Here is a 17,409-nt window from a genome sequence, read left to right on the forward strand (position 1 = left end):
AATTAGATGGATACAAATTATATACAAAATACGGTATAGTTCCTTTATACATATAGCAAGTTTAACAGTGTTGTTGTGTCATTCTGGCAAGTGGAACGATGAGGGAAATTACATCGATTTTTCAGTTTAGGGAATACTGATAAAGGAGTATGCGTCCTTTAATGATTTGGTTGCTTCAATTTCTAATCAACTGGGCATAGATTTGAGCTTAAAGTCCATTAAAATTTAATACAAAGTAGAAGGAAATTGCACGCCAATGGAAATACACAATGATATGGGTTACAGAGTGTATGTATAATTGAAAAAAGAGAACAGAGAATTTGGGATGTATTCTTTGTGCATAACAACTATTGAAAAAGAACTTGTCTCCGGAGGTAGTTTAAATCAAGGCGACATTGTGCAAATAGATGAAGCAGTTCAAAGGTACGATTTCAATACAGATGATACACTGGCTCTAAATTTTGTCAATTCAGGAGAAGTAATTGGAGTGTTCGAACTCCACAAGGATTTGGTAATTTGAAAAACTAATCAAAGGGAGGTTATGGCTGGACAAGTGTATAAAGATAAGGCTACATTGAAAGAGGTGATGGAGAATTATGCTATATCTCAAAGGTTTCAATTCCAGGTTGATAGGTCTAATGCTATCAGGTTTGCATGTATTTAATTTTTTTTTTTTTGTATTTTCTATTATTGGTTCGAGCTGTAAGTTTAACGTTGTTGTATTTATGCGTATTTGTGGATTTCATCTTGATTAGCACTGATATAGTTAACATATGTTTGTTTATGGTTCTTAAATACATGTATTCATATGTATTTTACTGGTATAATTATATTACAGTGTCTCTAATTATTTTCTTATTTTGTCTACTGTGGTTTTAAGTGTATGCATATACCCACAATTGTATTCAGTTGTATTCATTGTATTTAAATGCATATAACTATAATTGAATTCAATAGTATAAAAATTTATATATATATAGATGTCAGAATATATTCATGTCAGATTGTATTCGTGTGTATATGAGTGCATTTTTTTGTAAACACTTATGCTAATCATATGTACAATGATTAATTCTTTGCAACTATGCATTATTATATATTTAAGAAGATTGTGAATGGAGATTTAAGGCTTCAAGCATTAACAAATCAGAACTATTCAAAGTGAGAGAATTCACTGATAACCATACATGTCCGCTGAAGGACAAGGTGTATGAGCTGCGGCAGGCAAGTAGCAGCCTTAGAGGTGGTATGATAAGGCCTAAGCTTACTAATCATAAGAGGAAATACACCCCAAAGGATAATATTGATGATGTGAAATCGGATTTAGGTGTATATGTTAGCTACATGTTGGCGTGGAGGGCTAAAGAAAAGGCAATGAATTTTTTGAGAGGTGAACCGGCTGATTCATACAAAAAATTACCAGAATACTTATATATAATGGATATGACATATCCAGGTTCCCACATCAGAATGGTAAAATCGCCAAAAATGAATTCATGTACGTGTATATATCTTTGTATGCCTTTATAAAGGGGTTTGATCATTGTAGACTCATTGTTGTTGTGGATGGAAGTCACCTAAAATCTTACTACACCGGGACTTTCTTTTCGGCAAGCATGTTGGATGGTGCAGGTGAGTATCTGAATTATAATAAAATCTATTACTATTTTAAAGATTGAAATATATGTTTTAAAAATATGTATTCAATTATATTTACAGGTCATATATTGCCACTAGCATATGGTATTATTGATTCAGAGAACGATGCTGCTTGGACGTGGTTCTTTGAGCAATTCAAGATAGCATACGGTGACAGGGGAAACATGTGCATCGCTTCAGATAGAAATGAGAGTATCATTAAATCTGTATTGAGAATGTATCCAGATGTACCGTATTTTGCTTGTATATGGCATCTATGGAACAACGTATATAAGAAATTCAAAAAGATCCATGCCAAGTTGAGCGAGATATACTTCTCGATGGCAAAAGCATACACACAAGCTGAATTTGACAGTCTGATGGAGAAGGTGGAGAAGGTAGTTATTAGGGTGAAAGAATACATAGAGTTAGCTGGATACGAAAAGTGGGCTAGGTTGTATGCACCTGTTAACAGGGGATGGACAATGACGTCAAATATTGCTGAGTCAATCAATGTCGCACTAGTTTCAGCAAGTGAATTGCCAATATACGAATTCCTCGAAGAAGTTAGGAAGATGTTTGGATGTTGGAATTGTAGTAACCGCAAAGAAACTACACATACATACACGACGCTTGGAAAAAAATATCAGGAGATGTTGACTTTGAATGAGGCAATGTCTACACGTATGACTGTAAGTTTTATTTTAATGTCATTGTATTATATAGCTTGATTTTTTTCTGAAATAACTGACATGAATACAACTGAATACAAATATTTTTTATAATACAACTGCCATGAATACAACTAAATTCAAACAGATACAAGACATATTTTATCAAAGATCTGATATGAATACAACTAAATATAACTAAAAACATGCTGCAAAAACTATTCGAAAACATCAGAATACAACTAACAAATCTGTATTATATATAATTTTAATATGCATTGTCATGTCGTATCCTTCTAATGTTTTTGTTACACTTCAATTGCCTAAAGTACAGCAGATTTTTCTTAAGATAAGACGTAATTACACTTGATAGTCTGCCGGTCTAAATATATGATGTATTCATCTGTATGCAAATATTTCAGTTGTATGTAACTGAGTAATTCAGCATTAAAAATATGGTAATTCAGTTATATGTGCTCAAAACTTATATTTCTATTTTTAAATGTAGGTGGTACCATCAACTGATTACTTACATACGGTTAACGATGGAGGGAGGAATTACATGTCTGCCTGTTAGAGAGAAAATGTGTTTGTGAGAGGTTCCAAGTTGATGAATTACCATGCCTACATGCTTGGGCTATATTGAAAAGCAAGTTTCTAATGCCAGAAGAATATTGCTCTAACTATTACAAACCAAATACTATTGTAATGACATACGATGTGCCTGTGTACCCGCTACCGGACAGAAATGACTGGAATATACCAGCACATATTGCAGAGGAGGTTGTACTACCACCCAAATGGAAAAGACCTTCTGGAAGGCCAAAGAAGAAGCGCGATAAACCTTTAAGTGAATTGTTGCAGCCGAAAAATCAACATTCATGTAGCATATGTGGGCAGGGAGGACATAACAAGCGAACGTGTAGAAATGCTCTACGTAACAAATAGTTAACACTCTGACATGTATTGGTGCTTTAACGATTTGTCAATACTTATGATGACATTGTCAAGTAATAAATTCTCATTGTCAAGTAATAATTTTTGAAATGACTTTCGTGAATAGATTCTGTATACATTTAGTTGCCTTAATGTGTTTGATACAATCGAATATAACCTGGTCCACATATACTTTGACAATTTATTATAGACAGTGCCTGAGTTATATACGTAACTAGTCATAATTCATCGGAATACATTTATATACTCAGTTGTAATATAACAATTTCAATAAATCTGAATTTGTATTCTCTAACTAGACAATAACCTGTTTAATACATCTGAATTTATATTCTTTAACATGTATTAATTGAATTTGAAAGATATATATTAAAGAATATAGCTGAATACAGAGAAATACATATGAATAATACAATTGAGTACAACTGAATACAGCTGAATACAGAAAAATACAACTGAATACAGCTGAATAATATAGTTGAATACAACTGACTACAGCTGAATAATACAGTTGAATACAACTGACTACAGCGGAATATAGCTGAATACATATAACCTGTTTAATACATCTGAATTTGTATTCTTTAATATGTATTAATTGAACTTGAAAGATACATATAAATGAATGCTGCTGAATACAGCTGAATAATACAGTTGAATACAACTGATTACACCTGAATCCAGAAAAATATATCTGAATTCTTTAATATAACCTACCATCAGTATACATAAAGTTTATGACTTTGATATTAACCTGTTCAATACCTAAAACCTGTTCAAGCAAAGTTACTGAATATTAATACATACTAATACATTGTCAAGTAATAAATTCTCATTGTCAAGTAATAATTTTTGAATGACTTTCGTGAATAGATTCTGTATACATTTAGTTGCCTTAATGTGTTGGATACAATCAAATATAAACTTGTCCACATATACTTTGACAATTTATTATAGACAGTGCCTGAGTTATATACATAACGAGTCAGAATTCATCGGAATACATCTATATACTCAGTTGTAATATAACAATTTCAATAAGTCTGAATTTGTATTCTCTAACTAGACAATAACCTGTTTAATACATCTGAATTTATATTCTTTAACATGTATTAACTGAATTTGAAAGATACATATTAAAGAATATAACTGAATACAGAGAAATACATATGAATAATACAATTGAGTACAACTGAATACAATTGAATACAGCTGAATAATATAATTGAATACAACTGACTACAGCTGAATAATACAATTGAATACAACTGACTACAGCTGAATACAGCTAAATACGTATAACCTGTTTAATACATCTGAATTTGTATTCTTTAATATGTATTAACTGAACTTGAAAGATACTTATAAATGAATGCTGCTGAATACAGCTGAATAATATAGTTGAATACACCTGAATCCAGAAAAATACATCTGAATTCTTTAATATAACCTACCATCAGTATACATAAAGTTTCTGACTTTGATATTAACCTGTTCAATACCTAAAACTTGTTCAAGTAAAGTTACTAAATATTAATACATGCTTGAATCCTGTAAGATACATATGAATATAAACTGAAGAATAAGCATGAATACTTATGAATAAACCAGTGAAACAACGATTGAAAAGTTGCAATTGTCATACACGAACACTGTTGATAAAGAGATTAGTTTTTCTAACTAAATACCACCTTCACCAAAAAAAACTACTCAAAACAGTATTCACCTAAAAACTACATTCCAAAACTACATTAACCTAAAGCTACTCTAACACTATCTGTATCTTTGAATCTGACTCCGTGATTTGTCTAGTAATCTTTGAGGGTGCTTCATTCTCTCTTATGGCATCAGCGTCTATCTTCCGCATAGCATAGTCCCAGAGGAGAGCACCATATCTTTGACGGAGTAGATTTGAATCAAATGTTATTTGTGGAATCTCACCAAGAGTGCTCAGAAACTCTGCATATGCCGCAACATGCACCCCACAATCCCGAAAAAATAATTGATTAAAACAATTAAAAATAATTCATACAATTAGATTTGTATATAACATACAAGAATGACGATTGAATACTTACATGCTCCCAACTTTCTGTTGAGGCAGATCTGATATGAAAAAAACTTCAAAGGGATCATTATGTGACTTGTCAGTGTATGCTGAGTAAGTAGACCAATCTATGCCTTGACTATCTCTGTAAAAGACACTGATTGATAGATACAGAGGTACAAGCGTAGCTAGCTTATCAATCTCAGAAGCTACATAGGCATCATGACCTGTAGATCTATACGAGTCATACACTTTGATACATCTCTCCTTGAATGAGACAACAACCAATACCCAGTGTAGTTTGTCCTTCAAGTTGACTGGTATCAAGACATTATCCACAGTATGCCAAGGTACATTAGCTAGCAATCTGTAGCCCCTTATGTACTCACATACCACATCCTCTTCTTTGGCTACATTAGCATTACTATTTGTATCAGCATACCTATCGAAGATTTCAGCGATTCTTATCTTGAATATACAATCAACAGTTGTATACTTGAAGTTGCTTGTTTGATTGTACTTTCCCTTCTTTCTCAGATAGTAAAATATGACGTCAATATGCTATACACAAATTTAATTACATGGTGTGAGTCCAATTAATCGAACTAAGAAAAAAATATGACAAGTGAAATTTCAGCTAAATACATCACACAGATTAAAGAATAATACATCTAAATAGAGAAAAATACATCTGAATACGTTGTATTATAGCAGATATTCAAGAATAAATACCAATTGATGTTATCATATAGAGTGTTTGAAAACAGTAAAAATTCAGCAGATATTACAGTAGGTATTACAGCAGAAACTGTTAAAATACAGCATTTGCATATTGTTAAAATACTACAGCAGATATTACAGATATTACAACTACCCATTGATGTTAAAATACATCTGAATACAATCAAATACATGTTGTTATTCAAAGAAAATGAGTCCGTTAAATACAACATATAATAAATTTGAAAATACATCAGAATACATTAAAATAAAGCAGTTCTTCAGGAGTAATGATGCCATTGCATTCATCATACAGATTCAGTTTAAAACATGATACATTTTTAGCTAATAAAACTTGTTACAATGCACTTGAATATAATTAAATACAGCAGATTTAATTGTTGTATAATTGAGAACTATAGAACTAGACAAACCAATAATAAATAAATAAATTATGTTGGAGTTGCAAGGGGAAAAACTTACATTGTCATCTCATAGCTCCCCGTCAAACGATAGAAGGTAAAACCAATGTTTTGAATTAACTTGATCAACTCCAAAATCCAATGGTATATGAAGTGTTGACTTGTTCTTCTTGTAATGGTCTTCCAAATTACTTCTACAAGTATGATATAAAAAATATTATATACATTTTTTAAAATATATAAACATAATAAACATACCGGGGGAAAACTCACCTCTGATCATGTCTAGCGAGATGACCATCACGAATCCATTTGTCATATTCCTGAATGATTAATGTAGGATGTGGCCCCGTTATTTAATCATCCTCAAAGAGGTGTCTTTTTTCAAAAATGGGAGTCAACTTTACTGAGGTGCCTGTTGTTCATTGAATTCGTGAGTAGAGAATTTTAATTTTAAAAACCATGAGGAAATAGATCTTTAGTTTATAAAAACACTAACCTGCGGAGACGAAGTTAGACTCATAAGGCGAAGAATACCATCTACTTGGTCGCCGATTCCTATGAGATGGTACTGGGGTTGATTCAGCTTTTTTTGCACTATTGTGTATCACAATTCTAGTTTCTGGAAGTTGACTAGGAAGAAACTTGTCATCCAGCTCAAATTGAGATACATAGAATTTTGTAGATACACTCTCTTGACCTGTAGGTGGTATGTTGCACAGCACCTCTGATGTAGTATTCCCCTCACCTCTTGACTCCACACATTGAGCATTAAGCACTGGTTTCTGTTAGTCGTATATATCATTGTTAGTGTAGTAACTTAGTGTAACAATACAATTGAGTACAACTGAATACAATTGAATACAGCTGAATAATATAATTGAATACAACTGACTACAGCTGAATAATACAATTGAATACAAATGACTACAATTGAATACAGTTGATGTTGAGAACAGACCGATGAATTCTGACTAGTTATGTATATAACCTGTTTAATACATCTGAATTTGTATTCTTTAATATGTATTAACTGAACTTGAAAGATACATATAAATGAATGCTGCTGAATACAGCTGAATAATACAGTTAAATACAACTTAATACACCTGAACCCAGAAAAATACATATAAATACATATTAATATGGCTAATTTGTAAGACTCATAACAAATCAGAATACATTAAAATATGGCTAAATATATTTAAATACAACAGTTAATGCCAATTACATATTAAGGTTAACATACATCTGAATACATTTAAATACATGTGTTGGTCGAATACATTTATCATTTTAGTGAGGCAGTTAAATGCTTGTTGAATACATACAACTTTTAAAATACAATTATTTAAGTATAACAGCAAACGGGAGATATAAACATATGCTAAAGATGTTAAAAATATTAAACCTTAACATTATCTCCGACAGTTGTGTCAATACCATCATCACGTCTCCCTATGGGTTCCTTTCTCTGGTGTAAACTTTCATTTTGTTGATTTTGTTGACGATGGTCAGAAAGCATCTTGAAGTTATCATTGATCAAAGTTCCCAGAGATTTGAACTCTCCCACAACCTTAACAAGACAGAAATAATTAAAAGATTGCGCCAAAAATATATGAATGTTAAGCACTAAACTGTAATGTTTAATATGTGGTTAAATACTCACGTATTCTTTGAATACATTTAGGTCTTTCCTCAAAGAAGATACTTCGTCATTTTTGGAATCTGGCAGCTGATTGTGATGTAAAACATTCTGTCCAAATTCGGATACACAAATAGGAGGAATCTTGGATTGATACTCTATTTCATTCGGATGCCTTTCGTGTTCTTTGCGCTTTTTATGGGGGCGGTGATGAAGATGGACCAAAACTTGCAACATGTTTCTTCTTAAATTGAAGATCAGGTGTAGGAGAAAAGTCATCTGAATCCTCTCCCGACTTGTCTGAATGAGAAGGAGTAGGTCTGTTCTCAACATCAGCGCCTACAGGAGGAATCTGAATAATAGCAAGCTCTATATCGGTTGGATGGACGTCCTTGTAAACAATCTGAAAAATGAAATACAATCAAAGTCTTACTACAAACATACACATGCATATCTTGAATCAAACTGAAATTTGTATTGAAATTAAGGCAGCACTAATGATTGGGAAATTATATGCAATTGTATGAAGAATTAATAATGAAGGCTACATTAGCTGTATATTGTCGTATGCATATGAATACAAATGTATGCAGTAGTTGTATTTAAATGTATGCAGTATCGTATGCATTTGTATACAAGTGTATGCATCATATTTATGCATCTAAATGCAACTGTATACTGCTGTATGTATCTGAATGCAAATTTATACAGTATCCTATATGCAAATGTATGCAGCATGTGTATGCATTTGTATGCAATTGTATGCAGCATACATGTGAGAATATGACAGCAGGTATTACAACAGAAACTACAACAGGTATTGCAGCAGGTATTACAGCATCAAAAATGTATCTGTATGCAACTGTATACTTCTGGATGCAAATGTATGCAGAATTATTTATTAATAAAATCTAAACTAGTCATGATATTACAACATCAAAAATGTATCTGTATGCAACTGTATACTTCTGTATGCAAATGTATGCAGAACTAATTATTAATCAAATTTAAACTAGCCATGATACAAATTGTATATTACCATGTTTCCATTGTCGTTGAACATGCCGTTCATCAGATAAGCAAAGTTTGGCTGATTTTCGGTGGTTCTCCAATTGAGTATTATGGGGACCACGTCATAAACTCGGAGTGCAATTTTGGGACCAATATCTGAACAGTACTCATAAAACCATACTTGCATAGCTAGGGGCATCTCAGCTATCCTGTAATACTTCTTCTGAGCATCCATCTTCTTGCTAATTGATTTTGTCAGCGTTTCAAATGCTTTTAAACCCCAATGATATTCAGAATAGTGCTCACTCTCTACCAAGTCAAAATGTAGCCTTGGTATGGTTGTACTATTCTTCTCGGATGAAAAAATGAAGGTGTGTATGAAATACAACAAAGATATCTTCAACGCATCACCATCATTGTCGGGACCCTAGTTCTTGTCAGCAAAGCATTTCATCAAATGTTTCTTCTTGACAAGATTAGCACCTCCAAAGTAAGTCTCAATAAGACGGTTAGGAACCTTTTCACTAAACTCAAAATCAGCATCATTACCAACACATTTGAGGCTAGTCACAAGCGCAAAATCCCTTAATGTGAAATGTAATGAAGTACCATTGACGTGTATTGCAAATACATTGTTAGGAGTTCCTTCTAACTGGAGAGTCATGAAGCATCTGAAGAGTTGATATTGGACTTCACAACGCTTCATTTGAAGAAAATTTCCAAAACAAGTATTACCCAGTTGTTTGTACTGCTCTGGAGTAAGATTCTCTTTTAGCTCGGAGACTATGTCAGTGTTAGTATATACACTGATATGGTGCAAATATTGGCTGGTGTTTCACAAAAAACTTAATTCCTTGCATTTAACATGAATAAATACATATAAATACAACTGAATACAACGCATATTTCATAGTAAATCTGACATGAGTACATATGAATATAACTTCAAACACCTAAAAGTATAAAAATAACTGAATACAACGCAATTTCATAGTAAATCTGACATTAATACATACGAATACAACTAAATACACTGACAAGACTAAATGCATATAAAAACAACTGCATACAACACACATGACATAAATATATCTAACATGAATACAACTAAATACAGACTGGAAAATTAAACATTTGAATACAACAAATAAATACGTTGAAATTAGAATAAAAACAGTGATGGGAACCTTGAAAATCCTTAAAAAGTCAACTATAAAAATACATCAGAACACATATACATACGTATAAATACAACTGAATACATGAATAATACAGATGAATACATCAGAAAATTACCTTTTCTTCGACTTTATCATAGCTTTTACTTGCTTCAACCTCCTTCCCCTTGACAAATGAAGCTTCAGAGATATGGATTTTCCTGTTTTCCGGAATGGGAAGTCTTGTCTCCTTCATTGATTTCTCGACTTGGGTTTCTTTGAGATTTTCATGTCGAGCTTTTGTTCTCTTCTCCAAAGCCATATTTTTGGCTAAACCTGCATCCAATTCCCCTTGAGTGATTTGCAAGGAGAACGAGGGACCATCGAAATTGAGAATTTTAGTGGGTACACCTCTAGTAATCAACTTGCGGGGTGTATTCTCAGACATTGTGAGAATACGACTTGGGTACTATTGATTAGATACAATTTGGTAAGTAGAGATGTTGAGAATAAGCAAAAATGGCGAATAAAAAAAGCTTACCACACTACTTATAGAAACAAGTCAGTACAATGTCGATGAGATTAAGGTTTACCCGAGATTGAAGAATGAGGAAGCAGCGTTGTGGGTGAGGAGGATTCTGAATTTTAGCGCGATTACAGGGGATTTGGAATGAAAAACAGATTGTATCAATTTAGAGAGAGAGGGTGAACTTGTATTGAGAAGTTAAATGAAAAACGGTATCTATGAGAGAGAATCTGAGAATGGAGAGAGGAAAATAAAACATAGCGTATATAATGACTTAAGTGTATGAGATACCAAAATTAGAAATTTTGCTATAAATCATATAACATATCTATAGGAGGTAATTTATTTAAATGGTATTTATTTTAAATAAATAGGGGGTTAACCTATTCTATAGGAAGCAAATTTCTCTACTTTTTTTCTTGACCCAAATAACCTTCATAAGATAAAATGGTCATGGATAAACGTTAGTGACTCTTAGCATCGTTATTAGAGTACATTTAATCATTCTCAAACTGTAGTATCCAAACAGTATTAAATTAGGAGAGAACTACCGACATTACTCTTCTATAAATAGGGGCTCCAGCCACATATCGTACCATTCATCATATTGTCTCTCTAGTTGATTATTTAGCATTAAGAGAATTGAGATCTGAGCTTACGGCGCCTCGACTTCCTTCAGGTAGTTATTTCTCTTATATTAGACTCCCACGTAGCATGAATATAGCTGCTAACACTATTTTTTTACGTTTGTTTGCTCATAATGAATTTGATAGCAAACTGATGTTGCGAAGAGAATCTTGCTTTTCTTTACCCCAGTGAGGATTATCCATGAAGAAACTTTGACAACTTGTACACCAAATATTTAGAGGGCAAATAACAGTAGACTTTCTCCGATACTATGCCAAAATTGCATTGAGCTTTGCTACTTGCTGATCTCTTTCCTTTGTGATTATTATTCCGCGCAAAAATAATCTGTTCAATTTCAGTTGCTCTAACATCTCCTCTCTTTTTTTTTCTTTGCAGCAGACAAACAAAAGGCTCGAGCAATTTAGGAATTACCCAAGGTAATTCTTTTTCCTTCATCAATTTTTTTCATTTTTATCCTTTTCTGTTTCTAAGGCAGCGTGAAGAATAAATTCTTCCCAAGCAAGGATTTGCTCCACCAAAAATTTCAAGACTTCCTACTTCTTGGGACGAGGATTTTTTAAAAGTTCGAAATGAAGATCTTTAAAATTTGCGGCGGCAAACCATAAAAGTTCGTGACGAAGACCTTTAAAAATTGTGACGAAGATTCGCGTAAAGATCCTTAAAAGCTCGTGGCCAAGATTTCTAAAAGCTCACAGTGAAGACCTTTAAAAGCTCGCAATGAAGATCTTTGAAAGTTCGTGGTGAAGACCTTTAAAAGTTTGCGGTGAAGATCTTTAAACGTTCGCAGTGAATATCTTTAAAAGTTCCCGACGAATACCTTTAAAATTTGCAAGGAAGACCCATAAAGGTTCGTGCGAAGATCCTTAAAAGCTTATGGTCAAGACCTTTAAAAATTCGCGGTGGATACCTTTAAAATTTGAGATAAAGACCCATAAAAGTTCGTGCAAAGATTCTTAACAGCTCGTGGTCAAGATCTTAAAAGTTCGCGGTGAAGACCTTTAAAAGTTCGCGACGAATACCTTTAAAATTTGCGGGGAAGACCCATAAAAGTTCGTACGAGGATCCTTAGAAGCTGGTGGTCAAGATCTTTAAAAGTTCGCGGTGAAGACCTTTAAAAACACGTAATGAAGACTGTCACACCTCCTTTTTCCAACCCCGCGAAGGGCGTAGGGAGTTTTTCCAATTAAAGGACAATCAAAACGGGATTTATTTATTTATTTCAGAGTCGCCACTTGGGAGATTTAGGGTGTCCCAAGTCACCAATTTTAATCCCGGATCGAGGAAAAGAATGACTCCATATTACAGTCTGCGTACCAGAAATCCGGATAAGGAATTCTGTTAACCCGGGAGAAGGTGTTAGGCATTCCCGAGTTCCGTGGTTTTAGCACGGTCGCTCAATTGTCATATTTGGCTTATTTATCTGATTTTAATACAATTATGACCCGATGTGCCAATTTTAACTTTTTACCACTTTATTATTATTATTATTATTATTATTTTTTTTAAAAAAAAATAAAATAAAATTGTGAACATCGTTTAAAACATGTCTTTGGATTACGTCACATGAAATGCACCTGTAATCCGGAACACATTTTTATTCAATGTTTTAGGATTTAGATTTGGGTCGCATGAAATGCGCATCCGAGTTTAAGAAGGTAAAATTAATTAAATCGCGCCTAAAGAGTCTAGCGCGTCATTATCTTTGGGGAAGGAAGTGAAATTCACTAAACAATCCATCCCAAATTCTAAGTACTTTTTTTTAAATAATTAAATAAATAAATGAGATTGGAGAATCCTGTAAATTTGTATTATTTACGTCTATTTATTTTTAGCGAAATCCTTCCTTATTTTAAGAATATCCTTTAATGACTACCTTTTTATTATTACTAAGTTTGTCTATAAATATAAAATCAATATCTACATTCTTGAAAATAACATATTAAATAGAAGAGAAAAACAAATATTAACATAAAGTAATAAAAATTATAATCATAAATACAACATGGAATTATCGAAAAATAAAATAAAAAAATAAAAATAAATTAATTATCCCATAGTTGGATTAAAATTTAAATTGTTAGAAAGACTTAAGCTTATTGAAACTAATTATTTACAAATACTGAAAATTGAAAGAAAAAAAAAACTTGATTACTAAACCATATTTCTAAAAAATTTAAACAATTTAACCTTAACTAACTTTGTTTTAATTCACATCATGTCCTAATACTTATTCGCAAACTAATTCATGTTTTAACTGAAATTGACTACATGATTCCGATTAACTTATCGTTGACGAAAAACCTTATGAATAAGGAACTTAGTTAATTTTTGCCAAACTGATTCAATAACGCCATTTTTTACGTTATTTCTTCTATTTTTTTTATTAAACAGTTTTAATTAATAATCAGGCTTAAATATATTTCCTAATAATCTGGTTAAGGCGTTATTTAATATGTCGCTATAATATGCCTAGTTATGCCAAATGACAGTGATTTACAGAATAATAATACATGAATAACCTAAATACAATACAAAAAATTAAATTAAACTAAATTAAAAATTTAACACTCCATTCTTCATTTCAGCTTACAAAATGCCAAAATTACAGTTGTGTACCTGATATTGTCAATATAAGAAGAAGAAAGTCAGCAACGTAATACGTAACACAGCAACAACAACAATAACCAGCAATAACCAGTCAACGAAAATCCCAGTGACAGCTTTGAAAAATTCAAAATAAAATCCAAGAATGCCGAAAATAATGGACAGAAACCAAGGGAAATTTTCAGATTTTTGAAAGGCTAGTTAATCTTCAACCCTTAATTTCTACACCTGTATACCAGAATATTTATCAGGTGTGTACTACTTTCTCTTCTAATTTTCAACATTTTTTTTTTATTTTTCTTTGTATGTTTTTCTTTTCTTGAGAGTTTCAATGTTTTTTTTTCGGAATAAATGTTCAGCTCCTTTTTTTCTCTAATCTCTCTTTTTTTCTCTCCCCTCTCTGATTTTTCAGACCTCTATATATATAATCCTCACCCTTTAATCAATTAAAATCAATCCCTTTCTCTACCAAACCCATTATCTTCCCACTCATCCCCATTACATTAAATAAATATATCACACCACCCATTATATTTTGTCACCCATGCCTAACATAAAATAATGCAAGATTCCCCTTTAAATTAAATTTTGTCCCCCCTTTATATTAAATAATCATATCACAACCCACCCCATTTTATTTTGTCCCCCATGCTTCAAATAAACAATTACAAAATGTACAATTCCTAAACTACCCCTTCCGACCTTACTGAAATTACCAAACTACCCCTGAACGTATTACAAATTTACCAAACTACCCATCAGCTATAACACATCAATTAATCAAACTTAACCAAAATATAGACAATATGATCAATTTCTAACAATGTTCAAACAACAATATGAACACGGATGAACATCATTACAACAATATCACATGAACATGATTTTAACAACATTTCAACAACAAATCACATGAACACAAATTGAACAACCAAGAACAACTAAAATTTGATTGAACAATATTTTAGCAATAAACAATCCTATTTTCGGATTCAACACCAACAACAAACAAAGTATGAAGATTTCTACATTCAATCATATTGAACTTAAAATCAACTCTAACAACATTACAACAAACAGTTCTTATATTAAACTTTAAACAAGATTATGAGAACAATTCAAGAAATAATCATAAATGGTAAACAAGAAATCAAACTATACAAAATTCGGATTCAAGATCATCCAAACAAAGTATGAACATGAATTAAATCTATATTAAACAACAAGCATGACGGATTCAAACGATTAAATCAATATATTTCCTTCAACACAACTAAAATTTTTTAGACAAATAACAAGATTTGTTGTTAGAAACAATTATGAACTTAAACTTGAACTTAACAATATTAACAATTTCTAAAAATACATAAACACATGAAACAAATTGAAGAAATAATCAATTAAATTTCAGTTTGAATCTAACACACATCAAACTAACAAATATTTATTCTAACAATAAAACAAACATGAAAAAACCACTAATTAACTTTCCATTTGAAATCTGAAAATTAATTCAATCAAAACATATGAACAAACTAGAAAATTATTTCAACGAAGAACAAACCAAACAAGAATTGAATCATTTATCGATTTTGGATCCGAAAAATACCAAACAAAAATATGGACGATAAATGAGATTCAAAAAACCAACTAACCGGAAATGAAACGACGAACAACGACCAACCAACGACGAACTCGAACAGTGATCGACGACATCGACCAAAACTCAATCAGGTATGCGAACTCGACTGGACTGAAGCAGCTGCAATGGGATTTGTTTGGATGACGAAGAAGAAAGCCGAAGAAGCTGGCCACGGCGAGCTGTAGCATCGCGGAGCAGCAGTGACAGCTGCCATGGCGTCGTCTGCGGGAAGAAGAAGCAGTGTGAAGCAGAAGCGTGCAGCCATGGTGATGAGGCAGGAGTGGTCGCGGGCATGGTGAGTTTTCCGGCGACTTAGGGTGAGCTAGGACGAAGAAGAAGCTGGCAGCAGCCATGGCGACATGAAGCTGGCAGTAGTGACGCAACCATGGTAGTAACAACAGTGGAGAAGAAGAATAAGAAATGGGCGACGTAGTAGGGGAAGCCATGGATGAGCTTTGAGCTCGCCATGGATGACGAAGCTCGATGGAGGAGGGCAGCTATGGAGTTGTTGGTGCATGTGAGTGTGATGGGGTGGTCGTGGTGGAGGGTGGTCGACGTTGGTGAGGGCAGCCATTGATGGCTTGGGAGGGGAGCTTGAGGAAGAAGAAGGAAAATGAGGGGGGGCGGGTAGTTTAGTGTTTAGGTTAGGGTTTTTGATTTTGTTTTTTTTCTTTTTTTGTTTTTGTTTTATTTTTGAAATGCAAGGTAATAAGGGTGTTGGGTTATGGACCGGGTCGACCCGGTTTGAAATGGACTGGGTCGTAGGGAAGATTGAGCCATTTTTGGGCCTATGGCTTGAAGTTGAAGAAGAGGCCTAATTCCGACTTTCTTTATATTTTCGCTCTCTTTTCTTCTTTTATTTTTCTAAAACTAAATTATAAAAATACTTAAATTATTATTAAGAACTACATTAAGTTATAAAAGTGCAAATTAACTCCCAATAATAATTAACGCACAATTAAGTATTAATTAAGCATAAAATTGTATATTTGGACATTAAATGCTAAAAATGCAAACGATGCCTATTTTTGTAATTTAATTTTTGTAAAACAAATTTAATTACTAACAATTGTAGAATTAAATCCTACATGCAAAATGCGACATATTTTTGTATTTTTATTAATTTAACAAATAAACATGCACAGACAAATACAAATATTTATTCAAAATATCACAAAATATCACAAAATTGCACACCAAAGAAAAATCATTTTATTTTTGAATTTTTTGGGAGTAATTCTCATATAGGGCAAAAAATCACGTGCTTACAGCTGCCCCTCTTTGCCCGGAGACACGAAGGGTTTTCGTGCAAAGATAAAGCGAGCGATTTTTGCCCATCCGAGTACTCTGTTGAAGCATTTTTTGAAAAAGATTTGACCGAACCTTTGCTTCAAAGGTTTCCTACATATCCTGGGCTAAACAGGAATCAGGTCAATGTAGTTCGGGAAGTCTTGGTAGCTGGGACTACCATGGGACTGCAATGTTACTGCTGTTGCATGCTACTTTTACTGTTTGTTGACCTCCTTATTACACCATGCTTAAAAAAATAAGAAGCTAGACTAAGCTAGAAATTACAGAATCTTATCTGTTTTCCCCCTTGCTCCGGTTGCCTTGCTTTTTGTCGGTTTGTGTTTCCTCTGGTGCCTTTTTACCAAGACTTCTGGCCCTTGGCTTTTTTTTTTTGAATACCAGTTTTCATCATTTTGTTCGGTCCGCTGGGG

At 32.9% G+C, this 17,409-nt stretch overlaps 1 protein-coding gene and 1 long non-coding RNA gene across 2 annotated transcripts; both read left to right on the forward strand.

The window, feature by feature from the left end:
• The first annotated feature begins 541 nt into the window (after positions 1–541).
• LOC142181030 (uncharacterized) lies at positions 542–2,886 on the forward strand. Its single transcript, XM_075253143.1, has 4 exons — positions 542–648; positions 1,550–1,632; positions 1,720–2,330; positions 2,818–2,886. Exons 1-4 carry the CDS (start codon positions 542–544, stop codon positions 2,884–2,886), a joined length of 870 nt encoding a protein of 289 aa, XP_075109244.1.
• An 8,505-nt stretch (positions 2,887–11,391) lies between these two features.
• LOC142180659 (uncharacterized) lies at positions 11,392–12,656 on the forward strand. The gene is made up of 2 exons (XR_012709289.1): positions 11,392–11,473; positions 11,818–12,656. It is a non-coding gene; the product is annotated as an uncharacterized LOC142180659 (long non-coding RNA).
• Positions 12,657–17,409: the final 4,753 nt, after the last annotated feature.

This window comes from Nicotiana tabacum, chromosome 5, assembly GCF_000715075.1.
Source record: "Nicotiana tabacum cultivar K326 chromosome 5, ASM71507v2, whole genome shotgun sequence".
Lineage (NCBI taxonomy): Eukaryota > Viridiplantae > Streptophyta > Magnoliopsida > Solanales > Solanaceae > Nicotiana > Nicotiana tabacum.

Excerpts from the sequence above, each read along its gene's own strand:
- LOC142181030 (XM_075253143.1), top strand. The coding sequence starts at position 542 with ATGGCTGGACAAGTGTATAAAGATAAGGCTACATTGAAAGAGGTGATG. Across the intron at positions 1,633-1,719 it reads AAGCATGTTGGATGGTGCAG|GTCATATATTGCCACTAGCA; the intron begins GTGAGTATCTGA and ends TTATATTTACAG. Across the intron at positions 2,331-2,817 it reads CAATGTCTACACGTATGACT|GTGGTACCATCAACTGATTA; the intron begins GTAAGTTTTATT and ends TTTTAAATGTAG.